The sequence below is a fragment of the Vicugna pacos genome, chromosome 12 (assembly GCF_048564905.1).
Source record: "Vicugna pacos chromosome 12, VicPac4, whole genome shotgun sequence".
In the NCBI taxonomy this organism is placed as follows: Eukaryota; Metazoa; Chordata; class Mammalia; order Artiodactyla; family Camelidae; genus Vicugna; species Vicugna pacos.
In genome coordinates, this window is record NC_132998.1 from 29,149,124 (window position 1) to 29,166,541 (window position 17,418).

General features: G+C 40.8%; 1 protein-coding gene and 1 long non-coding RNA gene across 2 annotated transcripts in view; both read right to left on the reverse strand.

Moving 5' to 3' along the window:
• STAB2 (stabilin 2) overlaps positions 1 to 13,032 on the reverse strand; it is a 133,352-nt gene extending 120,320 nt beyond the window's left edge. The window contains exons 1-3 of the mRNA XM_006205893.4: positions 12,853 to 13,032; positions 10,347 to 10,480; positions 8,285 to 8,400 (exon numbers count right to left, since the gene is read on the reverse strand). Coding sequence (XP_006205955.2) covers positions 8,285 to 8,400; positions 10,347 to 10,480; positions 12,853 to 12,930 — 328 coding nt within the window. The 5' untranslated portion in view covers positions 12,931 to 13,032. The remainder of the gene's footprint in view (positions 1 to 8,284; positions 8,401 to 10,346; positions 10,481 to 12,852) is intronic.
• Positions 13,033 to 14,707: 1,675 nt separating this feature from the next.
• On the reverse strand, positions 14,708 to 16,328 carry LOC140700182 (uncharacterized). The gene is made up of 3 exons (XR_012078470.1): positions 16,248 to 16,328; positions 15,781 to 15,844; positions 14,708 to 14,789 (listed from the first exon to the last, which is right to left on the reverse strand). It is a non-coding gene; the product is annotated as an uncharacterized lncRNA (long non-coding RNA).
• Between the last annotated feature and the right edge of the window lie 1,090 nt (positions 16,329 to 17,418).

Below are 17,418 nucleotides of genomic sequence, written 5' to 3' on the forward strand. Positions count from 1 at the left end.
ATGAAAACCTGTACATGAATGTTCACATCAGCTTTATCCTTAGTTGCACAGAACTGGAAACCCAAATATCTTTTAGCTGGTAAAGAGATAAACTTGAGTAGAGACATCTAACAGCAGACTATGAAATATTATAAAGGAACGAACTGCTGATATTCATAACAACATGGACAAACCTCGAAAGCATCATGCTAAGTGAGAGAAGCCAGTCTTACAGAGGTACTTACACTATGATTTCAATTATACAACGTAAAGGCACAATTAGAGGCACAGAAAATAGATCATATTTGCCAAGGGTTAGGAGTTGGGGGAGGACTTGACCACAAAGGAAATTTGGGGGATGACCTAACTGTTCTCCATCTTAATCATGGTGCTTGTCACACAACTACTGAGGTTTGTCAAAGCTCATAGAACCGTGTACCAAAAAAGGGCGAATTTTACTGCATGTAATTTATGACTTGGGAGTAAAGGAAAAAATCCATAAGCATATATATGTTCATGTATACCTGAAAAATTGTGCTCTACATTGGAATTTGATAGAACATTGTAAATGATTAGAAATCAATAAAAAATGTTAAAAAACAAAAAAAGAAGTCCATAAGCAGATCACATGCCTTAATGATAGATTTTGAACAATGTCCCTAAAATTAATTAATGAATCTTTTCTATTTAGATCTCAGAGGTGTCCTTACTATAGTTTATACTCACTGGAAAGGAAAACAAACCAAGGCACTAGACTCAGACAGGGCTATTTTTAAACACACAGTGCGTTCACAATCTCCTACCTTCAGTCTCTAAATCTTTTCATTGGAATACTTTAGTGTAGTTGTAAGAAAATCAATGTCCAGGAAGCATTTCTTCAGCTCCAGAGAACCATTTAGCAAGCCACTGGGCCAGAGGCTGGTCTTAGAAAGACCAACTTGACCATGTTTCCTTTTTGTGTTTATCCTTGTTTCTTCTTCTTCTTGTTATTAGCAGCCTAGGACCAGGGTGGAATGCCAAGCGCATTATGTGTATTATCTCCGTGTACTTAATCTTTACAACTCTGAACTGTGGATCTTCACCCTGGAAAGTGGTTATTTGCAGCATTTTATCTACAAGGATACTGAGGCAGAGGATGGGTAATGAGGTTACATGGCCATTAGGTCAGAGAGAATGATTCCCACCCCGTCCCATCTGACTTTAAAGGCTGTAGTTGGGCTTCTGTGTATGGATTGCTTATAATTATTTTACATGGCATAAACGTTTTTACCAGCTATTCATTCAATTAATTAATTCAACATTCATTAATTGCCTACAATTATCTCCAAAGCTGGTAATGTTTTCTCTGTGTCTTCACAAGAAAGGGAAGGAGGTTTAGTCGGGGCAGAGAGGGGCCTGTGTGCCTCTTGCTGTGGACAGGAAGGGGCCGCTGAGGCAGCCTCTGTGCTGCCGGCTTATTTCTGAAGATGGGCCCCAATGCCTCCTTCTCGGAAATGAGCAGCTGCTCCATTCAGGGCCCATCAAGTGTCTGCTTATGGCTGCGATAAGGGTAGAGGGCATCTGCTAATTGGGAATTTGCTGTCTCCTGGGGTCTTCCTGAGCCTGAACATCACATATTCTGCAGGGGACACGAGGCTTTCTCTGTAGTACATTTGTCATCCTGGTCAGCCCTCTCTGCCAGTGGCTTGTACTCAGAGGGATAAAGGGCAAAGTGAATATCTGTGCCCTCCAACTTCGTAGGTTAAAGACCTAACCTCCCACGTGATGACATCTGGAGGTGAGGCCTCTGGGAGATCATCAGGTTTAAATGAGATCATGAGAGTGAGGATCCCATGATTGGATTAGTACCCTTATAAGAAGAGAAAGAGGGACCAGAGCTCCCACTCTGCCACGCGAGGACACAGAGAGAAGGAGGCTGCCTGCAAGCCAGGGAGAAGGCCCTCACCGAATCTTCTGGCTCCTTGATCTTGGACTTCCCAGCCCTCAGAACTATGGGAAATAAACGTCTGTTGTTAACAGTGTTCTGTTACAGCATCTTGCGTAGACAAAGCCACTTACTGTGCCCACATTCCTGAAGGGCAGGCCTTTCCTTTGACCTGAGACATCAGGGTGATTCATGGGTTCCACAGAAAGGATGACAATGGTGGGGAGAAAAATAATAAACTCAAGGGACCATAAGCCACATAAAACGTGAGCAGGAAAGTAGTTATCGCTCAATAATAGATGAATAGAATTTGTTAAGCATTTAATTGCTAAGTACTTTATACACATGGTCTCATTCTTGCAACAGGTGTATAGGATGTTATCATCCTTTTCCTCCTCTTTCTCCCCAGGTTATAGATAAGTAAACTGAAGCTCAGAGAGGTAAGTAACTTGGAGATTGCATGGTTAGTAAGTGTTGGAACTGGCATTACAATCAGGCTTGATTCAAGATTGAGTGCTTAACCACTAAGCCAAAGTACACAGATCAGTACCCTAGAATAGAAAATCAAAACAAAACACACCTCCTGAAATAAAGAGGCCAGCCACTGATCTGAGAACCATAAAAGACAGAAAAGGTAACTAGCATATTCTGAATGCCTACATCTGCCAGGCACATCCTAGGGACTTTATATGTACCAGCTCACTTAACTCCCAGCATCACCTTTGGAGGTAGACATGTTAGCATCACCATCTCCATTTTATAGATGAGAAAACTGAGGCTGAAGGATCAGTTTCCCAGATAAAATATAGGATGCCAGTTCAATTTCAACTGCAGATAAACAATGGATAATTTTTTAGAATAAGTGTGTCCCAAGTATTGTATGCAATTTGTTGTTTATCTGCAATTGACTTAACAAGGGGTCCTCTATTGTATTTGCTAAATCTGGCAGCCCTACAGGGAGGGTAAGTCACTTGGAAGGTCTCCGAAGGAGAAGGGGGTAAAGCTGGGAATGGAAGCCAAGCAGGCTAACTTCAGAGTTGATAATCTTATTGTAAAGCCACACTGCCTCTCTGCGTGTGTGGGAACTAGGGGGAGCTCAGTTCATGGAATCAACTCCAGGCAGTGACAGGCACTCAGGTAATGGTGGAAGCAAGATTTCCCAGCAGCAAGCTAGTGGGGGGCAGGCTGCCTTCCCAGCAGTTGACTTGGCAACATAGCAGGTATTTGGGTAAGGAGACAGCAGCGGATGGGAGCTGGGGCTCTGCAGTGAGACAGCTCGTTTCCTAGTCTGCTCTGCACTTATGAGCTGTTCTCTTTAGTTGAGCTGCAAACCCCCTCAAAGCCCCAGGGTCCTCACCTGGACTCTCAGGCATGACTGCTTTTCCTTATCTGCTTTTGTGTCCCTCGCCTTCATCAATTGGTGAGACTCTTGGGGTAGGGAGTGGCTTATTATAGAAGTGACTATGTGTAGCATATAGTAGGTGCTCAAAAAATGCTTGATTTTTAGGAGTTGGCCAACCTTGGAAGGAACTTTGGAAAAAAGATAGCAGGTGTGTAAGAGTATAGAGAGTCCACATTTTATGTCCTAAATCAAACGCTTTAAGTTTACCAATTTATGAAAACAACTTGTTCCATTCTAAAATAAAATTTTTTAGGGTAAAAGTGGAAAACTTCTTCCTGTTTCTCAAATCATTTTCTATCACCTCAGGCCCCCATTAAGGAAAAGAGATGGTAAAATTCACATTCTCAGCAGTCAACGCTTGAAAGAACTATTACAGAGTGTGCTCTAAGGGCACATTACTGAGGACTTGTGGAGGGCCAAGCAGTGATAAGGCTATTTTCAGTCATTATCACATTTCCCTTTGCTCGCTGCTACCCTGGTGGTCTCTTGCATTGTGACTTTGCTCACGCAGAAAGCGTACCCATGACAAGCTGTCAGCAAATCATCAGCTGTTCTGTTCTTTAAAGGAAGATAATGAACTTCCTGGCCAGCAAGAGGCCAGGGACCTCCCTGTAACTTTATCTCTGGAGGAACTCCAGAGGTGGCCACTCATGCCACCACTTTTGTTTAAAAGCTTGATGTATAGTGCTAGGCAGAGAATATGTCCTGGTTTTTATAAATGGTAAATATTCCATTTTTAGCTCCAGCTGGAATGGTCGGCCTGGGAAACTGATGTGAAATAGGATCCTCATGTGAACTCAGCATTATTTGTCACTCAGAGCTAAAAGGGCATGCCTAACAGAGTGGTTTCAAATCCACATAGTCCATTATTTGCAACCTGTGCAGCAAATGGCAGGGAACATATAACAGGAAACAGAAAGAGGTCTGAAGATGCAAGTAACTCGATACAAAAAAATGTGCATAATTTGATGACATTGACCTCACAAAGAATCAAGACCACTTCCCTTTGAAATAACTGGACTGCTTTGGCATAGCTGAGTTTCTGTGCAACCCTATGCCCACATTCTTTTTCCATTACTCAGAGTTTCTGGGCAAATCCATTCATGTTCACAGTGGGATAAAAAAGAGCTGGGATGTTCAAATCAAAAAATCTTTCCTCTCAATAAAATATTGGGTGTTCAAATGTGATTAAGTTTCAAGGTAAAAATATGTTTTTGCACTAGTGAGAAGAGACTCCCATACGCAGATTTGATAAAGCAGTGCAAGTTTTAACGAGGGAGAAGCAAGTTACATGTGGGTAGACCCACCTTCCTTATGTCACAAGGACATATTTTCCCCCAGGTGAAAATTCGTGCCATATTCCTAATTTTGGAAGATGATGAGTCATTTTTTTCACTGTGCTTTCCTATGTTGTCTAAGTTTTCAGAATCGATTATAGCATTTTCTAAATTTGAATAAGTTACTATTAAAATAATTTTAAAAGGCAACCAGAGGTGATGAGTGTGAATGTACCGGTGGAAGTGGGTGCCACGCTTGCCTTGGAAAGAAAGCTATTGAGGAAGGCTTGTGCTTCCTCAAAAAGAAGGATGCACACATGTCAGCAGCTCTGAAATGGTCTTATCTTGGCAGAAGTGTGAAGGGATTGTCAAGATCTTGCTTGTCATCACCACAAACTGGGAGAGGTGAAATACACGGCCACGTAGAGAACTTATCTCTTTCCTGAGCCAAAGGAAGGAAGCCTTTCGAGACATTTCGTATGTTTGGAAGACAAAGTTAAGGGGAAGTGCCCTTTTGCCCCAGTGAGAAGACAGCAGAAAGAAATGTCCTGGTTTCCACATTTGGCTGCTCTGGCCTTGAGACTGATCACAGGGAAAGGCGGAACATTCAATGGAGCCTTCAGACTCCTTTGACTATGGGTGTTTGTGAGTATTGCCAGTTTTCGCATAGCCCAGTGGGATACATGAAACCCACAGAAGATACTGAATCCTGTTGGCTGTGTCTGTTTAATTAATTACCTACCCGCTATTTAAAAAGGGCCCAGAGAAAGGGAGTCATTTTATTTGCCTTTCATTATCAGAAGTCTGTTTTGCCTGTTTTGCTCATTCATTCATTTCTAAAATGTTTACAAAGTGACTTCTTTGTGTCATAGACTCTGCCAGGTACTTTCCTCTGTATGGATGTTTTAAAATCCCTACTAGAGTTTTGTAAAGGAACACTTTTTACCCCTACATTTGACAGCTAGAAAGACTGGGGGGAAAGAGGCAAGTCATTTGCCCAAACCAGTGATGGTGGAAATAGGCTCAAACCTAAAACTTTCTGGTAGCTGATGCAGTGTTCTTTTGCTTTCTGGGCTGTGGTCTGTCATTATGTTAGACCTGCTAATCTTCGCTACTGCATCTTAGACAAAGCCTTTTCTTTCCCTGTGGTGTGTCTGATTAATTAGCTTAGAATCACATTAGCTTTCGTGGGTTAGAAAGAGAACAGCAAATAAATTTAATCAGGATGGCTACGTGAACTAGATGTGACCATGACCCTATTTGGGGCTAAAAACAAGTTCTTGAAATCTGGAAGTCTAGGCTATTTGCTTGATTCTGATTTGAAAAACTTAGAAACACGCAGTGCTGACATGCTGGGGTGAAACAGAGGAGAGCAGTTTATAAAGAGGGTATCCTAAGGTCCAAACCTTGACCTTTCCAGGGTAAGGAGAATGATTCAGGCATTGACTGGGAGGGCTGAAGGGACCTACCAATCAAAAGAGAAATTAGCATGCTCAATGTCACTAATCATCAGGGAAATGCAAATCAAAACCACAATGAAATACCACCTCACACCTCATACATATCAGAATGGCTATCATCAAAAGAACACAAATAACAAATTTTGGCGAGGATGTGGAGAAAAGGGAACCCTCCTATACTATTGGTGGGAATGTGAATTGGTGTGGCCATTGTGGAAAACAGTATGGAGATTCCTCAAAAAACTAAAAATAGAGCTACCATATAATTCAGCAATTCCACTACTGGATATATAATCGAAAAAAACAAACACTAATTCAAAAAGATACATACACCCTAATGTTCATAGCAGCATTATTTACAAGATATGGAAGCAACCTAAGGGTCCATCAACAGGTGACCAGATAAAACATATATACGTGTATATACACACACACACACACACACACACACACACATACATACAATGGAATACTACTCAGACATAAAAAAGAATGAAATTTTGCCATTTGCAACAACATGGATGAACCTGGAGGATATTATACTAAATGAAATAAGTCAGAGAAAGATGACTACAGTATGATGTCACTTATATGTAGAATCTAAAAAAATACAACAAACTAGTGAATACAACAAAAAAAGAAGCAACCTCACAAATGCAGAGAACAAATTAGTGGTTACCAGTGTGGAGAGGGAATGGGGAAGGGGCCAGATAGGGGTAGGAGATACAAACTATTAGGTTTAAAATAAGCTACAAGGATAGCCACAAGGATATACTGTACAATACAGGGAGTATAGCCAGCATTTTATAACTATAAAGGGAGCATAATCTTTAAAAATTGAGAATCACTATATTGTATTGTATACTTGTAACATACTATTGTACATCAACTATACTTCAATTAAAGAAAAACATAGGAAAAAGAAAATAAAAAAATATTCATAGAAAAAAAAGAGAAATTAGAAACACATTGGGGACATCTCTCTTTTTTCCTTTTGACAAGTTCTGCTCCAGGCAGTGGGACAGCAGAGAAAGAGAGAAGGCTTTGGTGCCAGGCAGCCCTGAACTTGAACTTGCTTCATCACTTACCGCCCCAAAGGAGGCAGACAAGAAATAACACTCAAAGCTGATTCCTCATAGGCAAAATGGGGTTAAAATGTCTAACTCAAGATTTAAGAATTAATTCAGATTATATAGGCCAACTACTTCTCTAGTACCTAATGTCAGCCATTTGGAGTAAATGGAAGCTATTATTCATTTAATCAGTAGTTTAAAAAAGAGGAGGGAATGTTATGCATGTAATATGAGCTCAACTATTTAGAAGCCATATGGGGAGGAAAAAACAAAAAGACCAAGGAAATCAGCCAAACTACTTAGAATTTCCTGTGTGACAGAATACCAGTTGCTATTTTTTTCTTTCTTTATACCTTTCTAAAGTTTCCAAGCTGTGTATAATGTGCTTATATTATTTTAATGAGAAAAAACAAAGCCAAAGAGAACAAATCTCTTTAAGTAGATCCTTAAGGAGATATTTGCATTACATCTTAGAAGATGGAACATACATGGTTAAGTTCATGAATTAAAATGCCCGATTTTTACTGTCAAAAAAAAGGGTGGGTGGCTCTGACATTATTTGCATGTCATGTCAGGGACTTAGTCACTACTTGACTGTTAACATCTTTAACCATGATAGACGTTCAATTTCAGCTAACAAATACTACACTTGACCACAGGAGTCTATACCACTGACTGAGATTTGGATAGTGGTTTTTCTTACATTGGAACCTAGTCATCATAGAGTTTGATGTTGCATCCGAAGACTTAAATTTTTAGAAGAGCTAATGATTATTCTGTTTGCCAAACAGGAACTACAGTCTCTGAGATATTGTAATAAAATATCTTCTTAACGAAAATTGTATTGGGGTTGCAATAGCCCAGCATTCTTCCTCTCTATGGTCAATAACCTTTTTTTTTTTAAAAATAAAAATAGATATCCTTTCAATTGTCCCTTTTTCTGACCTGTAAAGGAATTCTCTTAAAGATAGATCTCTAAATGGAAGAAAGCAGATATCTATATAAAAGCTGACAGGGAAGAAAGATTTTCTACGCATAGACTGAAATGGAAATTTCAGCTGAAAAAAGATGTTAACATTCTCTTATCAGGCCTCCTTCCTTTCAATTTGCTGTAAAATGAGACACTGAGAAGCAAATATCAAAGTTAGGAAAAGTGTTGTGCCACTTACCCATGCAGTCTGGGCCCCAGTGGCCGGGACAGCACTGAGGCTGGAGATAGTCCTTCCTGCAGATGTGGCGGCATCCAGGGAGAGACAGCGAGTATGTTCTGACCTCAAAGGTGTACCTTGGAGGGTAAAGAGATGTTAACACATGATTAGAGCAATGCAGTTAACTCTGGGCAGTGAGGTTGCCCCAGATTTTTATTTAGGTCTTTATACTTGTCTATAATTAAAAAATGCGTAGATAGGACACATTTTGTTTTCTAGGTAAAAATAAAGCTTAGTCATGAATCATCTTTAATTGTAAGAAATGGATGGAAAAAAACCAGGGAACAATGAAAATAAGGGTGAAATACCTAAAACGTTAGAAGTGAAGTTAGTAGATGAAAGAAATGATGTTAGGTACATGCTAGAGATGGGCTTCAAACTTGCCAATGAGTGTCCTAGCAGCCAACGCAAGAAGGGAAAGATCAAGAGTTATGTGATGTACAATAGCTGTACATTTAAAATAAACTGTTCAGGATTTGCACACTTTTTTTTTGCAGATACCATAGAGAGAAAATTTCTGTGAGAAGTGCTATGAAGTAGTGAGCAATATTTGTCATGGTTTCCTCAAGATATAATAAGTTCCTTAGAACAATTTTTGCACCAGCTGAGGAATAGTTCTGGAATAACTATTCTATGGAGGTTAAACCCTTTTCTATTTATAAGGATCTCTGCATGGATGGCTTATTCCAGGATTTGGCTCCAGTGTATCTAGAGCCATTCCTCCAAGAATATCATTTTTTCAACCAGGCTGTTAAGAAGAGTGAGATGGTAAGTTCAGGTTTGTACTCCTAAACCAGTCCCTGGAATGTAGCTGATTAACTGCAGGGCTGCTGGCTTTATGGGCAGTCGAGTTGGAGAGAGTTGATGATTGCTTTGAATGGTTGAGCATACAGGCAGGGGCATCTCTTCACAAACAAAAGTTAAGGGAGAGCCAAAGACAGAACCAAATGTCCCATAGAGAAACAGTCTTGGGTTTATTTCAGCATCATTGAATAACAGATCAAAGTCATCAATTCTAAAACAAACAGCATGAGGGCAATTATCTTATCCTGTGTGTGTGTGTTGGGAGGGGCACAGTGGGGTGGGGGACACATAACCAAGTGCCTACCTGGCTGTGAAAACAAGAAAGCAGTATAAAAAAGTTCTCAGTAAAGTCCCTATGTAATTTTAACCTTGAACCCTAAAGCTTTCTGATGCACTTTCTCAGAGAATCTGGTTGCAAACATGAGCCTACTTTGGTAACTGAGTGGTCAACTGCTGCATGTGGTTCCTAATTACAGTCCAGTTAATGATGGGAAACTTCTATTAAAAATGATAATTTTGGGTTTTAAAATACCATGCAGTTGCATGAAGCAAATATGAATTTAAAATAGTGTGATATAGCAGTATTTAAATTTTCATTTTATACACGTCTTCTAATCCTCCATCTCCAAATTAAAAACAAATTTATTGAGTACTGTCTAATTCTTAAATTAGACTAAGCAAGTTAAAAATTGTGTTTGCATTTGAGCTGCATAGTTGAACCCATGAGCTGGTGGGCAGAACTGCTTGTTACCCTCTGCAAGGATTAGCCTTATACTATGAGAGCTTTGAATCATAAGAGATCTTCAAGAATGCAACAACTCACATAAAATGCAAAGCTGTAATTCATTTGTCTCCTTAACTCGGGTTCTAATTAGCATCAGGGTGCACAGCTAGTAAGTAAGGTGACTATCAGATCCGAGGCTTTTTAACATGCTTGGACTACAACCAAAAGAAACAAAACCCAGATTTTTCAAAATAAAGGACAAGATGAAGGGAGAGTATTTTTGTGCAATGCAAAGTAATCAATTTTGTATTAAAATGTGAATCATAATATATTTTGTAGGCTCAAGGTCATAGTTGTGAGTTATTGAAGTTTGGGCTCAATGTGACCTTAGCGTAAGAGAAAACCATGGAAATGCTTTGTAATTTTTGAGTTGAGAAGTTTCAATTTGGATTCACAATCCTTTGAGTAGCACACATATCTTCTCATAATGAGTACCTGCAATCTCGGATCCCTACGGTGCCACTGGTAATCTTGGTGTAACCATCTGGGCACTTAATTCCAAAGTTGAGTGAGCAGGATTGGCACTCAGTCCTAATTGTAAGGAGAGACTTCTTATCACATCTTTTTGCCTGTGAAAACATTAAAAAAAGAAATCAAGTCCCATTAGCAGAGCCTGAATTGACTAAACTTCTCCATTGGCTTCACGCCAATGAAACGACAGGGATGGCAATGAGGCTGACTGGCAATGACTGGTGCGTCTTTCCAAATTATCTGCAAGGAGTGCTGGGATCAACAAGCAATGTCTGTAGGGGGTGGGCTGAGGAAAGGAGCTGCTCGTAACACCTGTTTGCCATACTGATCCAAACTCTGAAGTCCATCAAAGTAGGGTCACGTCACTATTTACACGTATGCAAATGGGAAACCTGAGGTCTACTGCAGGGTACACTTTTCAAATTGGTAAACTGTAAGCAGGTTGTTTGACGTCAATTGGTCATAGGTCATTAGGTCTCAGGAATATTCTCTCAGCATTGATTCCATAGGAATAGTCTAGTCTGGGTGCTAAATGCCATGGAACATACAGTTCCTGCTCCAAAGATGTTTGCAGTCCAGTTAGAATGTGGGCATGAGGGCAGCGATCTTCTGTCTTGTCCCCTGCATTTCCCTAAGTACTTGGAATAGTGTCTAGCACGTAGTAGTACTTAGTAAATATTTGCTGATTGAATGAATGACTGGTGGGAAATCACACAGACACACTAGAAATAGTCACTTAGCAACATCAGGTAGCAGAGAATTAGCTGCTAAAATGAATAATGCAGACACAATTTGGCCTTGTCTTGGGATCCCTCTGTTCATGATGTTGGCACTGATCCTTCATGGATTTTTCTCCCAAGTTTCCTTCCTCTCTCTCCCACCAAGCAGCAGCTTTGCATCATGAAGAAACACTGAACTTGGGACTCAAAAAGACCTGAGCTTGGAATCAAGCTCTGCATCTTGCTAAGTGCACAATCTCGAATGAATTCCTTATTTTTTTCCATTATCCTCATTTTAGGGGGAGAAAACTGAGGTGAGGGGAGGTTTGGTGACTTGCCCAAGGTCACCCTGTAAGTTAGTGGCCTTCTGATTCCTTGATCAGCTATTGCTCTTCCCTGCACCCTGTACAGTGTGGTATGTAGAAAATAAAATCTGCCTTTTCTGGCAGTTTTCATTGGGTGATCGTTATGAATCAAAATAGCACTGGAATGTTATTTGTGAAATAATAAAAGCCATTCTCAGATAGAATTTGAATTAACTACCTGTAATGGTCAGGGCACCTCTACCTTTTTTAAAAGCAGGATTTCCCGTTTGGGTATGTATATGGAGTGACATTGCTTTGTGTTTTCTTTCTTAGGTCAGAATTCTCTCCTTTCAGGAAATCCCCTTGACCTTTAAAATTATCCTTTTCAAATGGGACGGCTCAATCTCTGTCTCATACAGTCCCACTTGAAAAGTAAACTCAGCTCTAAATATCAAGGCCTGACTTCTGTACTAGAGCGAGCACTCAGTGGTGATAAGGATGAGGATTACTGCTGTTTGTGGAGCACCGGGAGGGGAGAAACTGAAGCTCAGAGGGACTGTGGAGCCCAGTGACTGGTCCTCAGAGATAGCTGTTAAGGAAAAGCCCCAGTTTAGACTCACCCCTATCTAACCTCAGAGCAGGAGCAGTTAATTGTTATACCATCTTCCAAAGTTTTAGTGAAAAACATTATCGGAGGACAGCCAACTGGAGTAAAACTAGCATTGATAAAAACTGGCCTGGCACAGATGCAGAATCGTACCTACATGTTAGTACTAGTGGGGCAGAAATCCTACACTGTGAAATGCATTTTAAATAAACTACCCACATTGCTGCTCACCTACCGTCCTTTAGTCTGGACTTGCTGCTGAGCTGGTACTGAACTTGCTCCATGATGACAACTCATGTGAGCCTGCTGGACAGGCAGGTGTGCTGGTGTACTTGACAAGGGCTACCGATTCGGCTGCACCTGGCGCTCTTACTATGGCTTGCGGTAGGTAGAGGGGTGAATTCCTCCTGTACTTTGTAACACGGTGTTTCTCAGTCAGGCATCACCCAACCTGGAATTCCCTAGAGAGTCTCCCCACTCAGCTCTACAGCCATTGTTGTTTTCTACATTTACAATGATACAGCAGGAGGTATTCAGAGTGATGAGACTATTAAAACACACCAAAAAAAAAAAAAAAAGGCATAGCAAAATCCGCAACGGATAGAGGAAAGTTAGCACTAAATCAGACATCCCAACATTGGCGTTTTAACACAGGAAAAGAATCCACTGGGCGATCTTCAGACAGATCACCATTAGGACCCTACTCCCACAAGCTTTCTTTATTTTGTGAAGCCCAGATAGCTCTCTTTGCCCATGACAGCATAGGAAAGCAAAAAGCTTTTGAACACAATCATGAAAATTAACACTTTTTTTTTTTAAAAATGCAAGTTTCATCTTACCTGCTCCGTAGTTTCAGGCGGGGAACAGAGATTTTGTACCACCAATCCGAAAAAGAAGAGTATAAAATTTTGCAGCATGGTGAGGAAATATTTTCTCCTTCTCCACGTCAGGTACCTGTCAGAACTATTTAGCTACTTTAACTTAGTTTGATGAATTACCAGTGAATTCTTTCTCATTTCAGTGTTTGCTTTTAAATCTTTTCCCCTTCTTTTCCTAGACTGAGGCAGATGATATGTGAGAGCTGCCTCTAGACAGGAAAAATGGCCCACCTAGGGGTCGTGGTGAAATTGGCCACTCTCAACCGTATACATGTCCTCACTGAATGACAGGATATCCTGAAGAGGCTGAGGCACGGTCTGGAATTTTTGTGCCTTTTGAAACTCCCAAGAAAAAGCTCCTGCCTCCCAGTGCTCTGCCCATCCCGCCTCTGGTCCTGCCTACCCCCGGACCCAGGCCCTGCCAACATTTACACAACCATACCAAGGAAAAGCACAGGCCTCTTTCTCTGAATGCAAAGGTCCAAGCTTGCCATCCAGCAGTATATGTGAGCATGCCCAGGAATGGGTATAATTCCACGCAGGGAGAGGATGTTGTAGAAGGCCTGGGTCATGACTTGGAGGAGGGTGGTGGAAAACCCTACCACAAAGAAATGTTTCTTTGCAGATGCTAATAGTTGGGTTTTCAACTCATCCTTTGCCCTCTTCCAGGTCACTTCAGCAGCAAATAATTGAGTCTAAAGGTCTTACCTTACCCTTCAAGGCTTGGATCTAACGGCACCTCTTCCAGGAAGGCTTCCTGTCCTACCCTTCAAAGCTCAGATCTAATAGCACCCCTTCCAGGAAGGCTTCCTATTCTACTCCTTGGAGGACCCCCCACCCCAGCACACCATGCTACAAAAGTCACATCTATCATTATTTGCTGGTATGTATATCTGTCTCATATCCAATTGTGCATATCTTGAGGAGGGGGTGGGCTAGCCTTCATCTTCTCTGTACTCTTGGCAGCCTAGAGCAGAGACTTACATTTGAAAATAAGAAAAATAACAATAGCCAACATTTGTTGAAAACTTACTATGTGCTAGTCACTATTCTAGACTTCTCCATGGATTAACTTGCATAATTCTCATAATGCTTGGTGAAATAGGATTGTTTTCCCCATTTTACAGATGCAGAAACTGCATCAGAGAGGTTAGGCAACTTTTCTAAGGTCACACAGCTAGTAGGTGGGGAATCCAGTTTTTAAACTGGAGGGCTCCAGAGCCAGTACTGTTAACCACTACCTTCATATCCCTAAACAATATTCAGTAAGTAGCAGGTGGCTCTCTGACCCCATTGACATGATGGAAAAGTGTCAGGCTGAGCACAAGGGATGAAGTCTGGGCTTATCAACAAGACAGGATTATAAGGGTACATCTCATGACACTGGGAGACTCATGCAGTAACAGTGACTTGCTTTGGTTTAAATAATCCTTTCTCTGAAACATCTTTCTCTTTGAATTTCTGAAACATTACATAACATTGACCAATAACCTAAGAAGCTTCTAGTATAGATATGTTTTTCAGAGGCTAACCCAGAGGCCTGAATGAGAAGATGATTAAATTCTTATAATCCTTTGGTTCAGTGGATTTCAATCTGATTTGGAATCTTGGAGGAGCTTAAAAATTTTTTCCAATGTCTGCCCTGCTCCAGAACAATGAGCCGGAACATCTGGGGTGTGAGGCACAGAAGTACTATTTTTCTAAGCTTCCTAGGTGATTCCACTTTCATGGATGACCGTTGCTTAAGGGAAAATTATTCTGTGGAGTCAATGAGACTTTGAGGCTTTTCTGTTATAGCAGCTGTGTTACCTTAATACACAAGTGAAAGAAGCTGGAAGCTGATTCTTTTCTCTCTGAAGAACATGGATGATATCTGGGCCTTGGAATGGGTTAGATTCCTGGGGGAAAAAAAGTGAACCCTTATTTGCATTTCCTAAATAGCTGTGGAAGATGCTGCAGGGGCTGCTGGGGAAGAATTCTAGTAGATAATTTGGAAAAACCTTGTCTCTAATGCCTCTTTCTTATGAATTGACTATACTTAATTAGCTCATTAAAGGTTCTGAGAAGTCCTGTAGCAAAATATTAGGGAACATAACCAAACAAAAACAGTTCAACTTTGCTTAAAGCAGTAATTTCCAAAATTTTTAGGCCACGAGATACTTTCACTTTGCAAACTAACCTCAGCACCTCCAGATCTATGTTCTATTGCCCTTTCTAGACTTTAGCAGGTTGATTATTTTATTTTTAAATTGGTAGGATGCATAAGCTAGCTTACCAGAGGCCATAGGGATTCTGTGGTCCAGGACCTGTTCATACACTATCAATTACTTGCATTAGAAACACATTTTTAAACATGTCTTTGTTTAGAAATTGAATAGTTCTATAAATTTCTGTTAGACTTGTTTGATTACTATGAACAAAGGTCCTTCAAGTTATTCCAAATCCCCACCTCTGCCTCCCTGCAATGCACCTGCAATGAACATGTGTCTAAAATGTGCCTAGCACATCATGGGTGCTCATTCTTAACCATTATATCGTTAAACTATGCTAATGTCATATACAACAGCTACACAAATCTCTACTCTTAGTGCAGTGTAGCTGTGAGGAGGGTCTGGATTTCCTCTGTCGTGAGTTAAGCCAATTTTGCTGATCTGTGTGTCCCTCATGGGCTGAGATATCATTTTCTTTACTGTGGTCCGTATTTCTTTTCAGGTATTGTCTATAACCATTCACAGTTGTTTTAAGATAAGAGTTTTTAATCAACAATATTTGCAGGTGGTTTGTTCACTCCAATAACCCCTCCTGTGCTGTTGGCAGTTACTATGACCTTGGAATGGCTTTACTCTTCCCTCTCACTGCTTCCTCATGTCCTCCTCGACTGATACTCACCTCCTTTGCAGGCCTTGTAAGATGCCAACAGGGTTAGAGCCTGTGCTTCTGAAGTAGAACAAACCTGTTTGCAGAGAGAAAGAAAGGCTAGAAACGGGGATCTGATGTTAGTTTTCAGGTTAAGATTTCTTCTGCAGTTTCTGCTAGACTGAAGAAGAAAAAGATCTCAGAACACCAGCTAGGTGTTGGTTCTTCCTGAGTAGCTATCTAGAAAATTGAAAAATTTGCTTCATGTAGTTTCAACAAATCCAATAAATTTTCCCAAATTAAAAGCGGTACTTTGGGAAGTAAAAACATAGAAAATAGAAAACAATAAATCCCTGAAAACTTCCGATATGAGAAGTCGTTACCGAACCAGGTTCATTTTGCCCGAGCCACAGCACGCCAAAATGCTGAGATGCTGAGGTTTGCAGGGAAAAAAAAAGTTTATTCGCAAGGCAACCAAGCAAGAAAACCAGAGAACACACCTCAACTCCACCTCTCGGAAGGCAATGGGCCCCGGGTGTTTACAGGATAACGCCTAAAGCAGCAAGGTAATCTGAGCCGTGGCGGGCGTGGCGGGCGTGGCGGGCGTGGCGGGCGTGGCGGGCGTGGCGGGCGTGGCGGGCGTGGCGGGGCGTGGGGAATCATGGGGAAACGTGATTGGAGAAAAGTGTGATAATTGTCCTTCTGCGCAGGTGTAACTCAGCTACGCAGCTTCTGCACGCAGGAAAGGTCACGAGGAGGACGCTCGCGCATGCCCAATTGGAGGGTTGGCGGTCCTATCCGGTTTTATCCAGTTTAGTTCACCGTAGAGGCAGCTGACTCCAAATTGATGGAAAACAACCAGGGCGAACTTCTTATTTAGGGTATTTGCGTCTTGGAGGACAGGTGAGTCTTTTGTAGCCCCAGTTAAAAGTACCGTGAAGGCAGGTTATAGGTGAAATGGATTTAACTAATGATTATTCGTGGTCTCAAAATCAGTGGGAACTATTTGGAAATGCCTCTCACCCTCTACTCAGACCCCTCTAAGCCTAATGTAGTCCTTAATAAAATTTAAATTCTGGCCTAGGTGGAGCCAACAGAACTAACCAAGCAGACTTTAAAAATCTCAGTTCACAATGTCAAGTAGTATTAAAGGTAGTCTCCCAGGAGAAGAGATGTATTTTTTTGCCTTAGCTCGTGGATTTAATACTGAGTAGGCATTTTCAGTGAAACCCAGTTTTATTAGGCGAATAGCTTGCTGTTGATTCTCCTGGATATTTTTGTGTGTGTACTTACTGTTACTGGGTAGAATTCTTGGCATGTGAAACATCTTGGCCAGAGTACAAAATATTTTCTTCTCTCTTTCACGTGTTAGTGCAACAATGAAACAATTCAACAGCTATTTAACTCCACATATAGAAATTGTTAAAAAGAAAGCCACATTCCTCTTGATTTTTTAAAAATCTCTTTCTTGTACCCATCTGCTGAGAAATAGTGAATTCTTTTCTTCTTTGCCCTTCTTTCTTCCCTGCTTTGGATAAAAATATCTTGCGCTTTTCTAAGTCAAAGGACTTAACAGGCTAAACTGAGAGTAGTCTATAGTTTAATATCACATTTTGAAATAAGTTCTGTATAGAAAGTCTTCAAGTGTAAATATTATTTTATTTGGCCTGA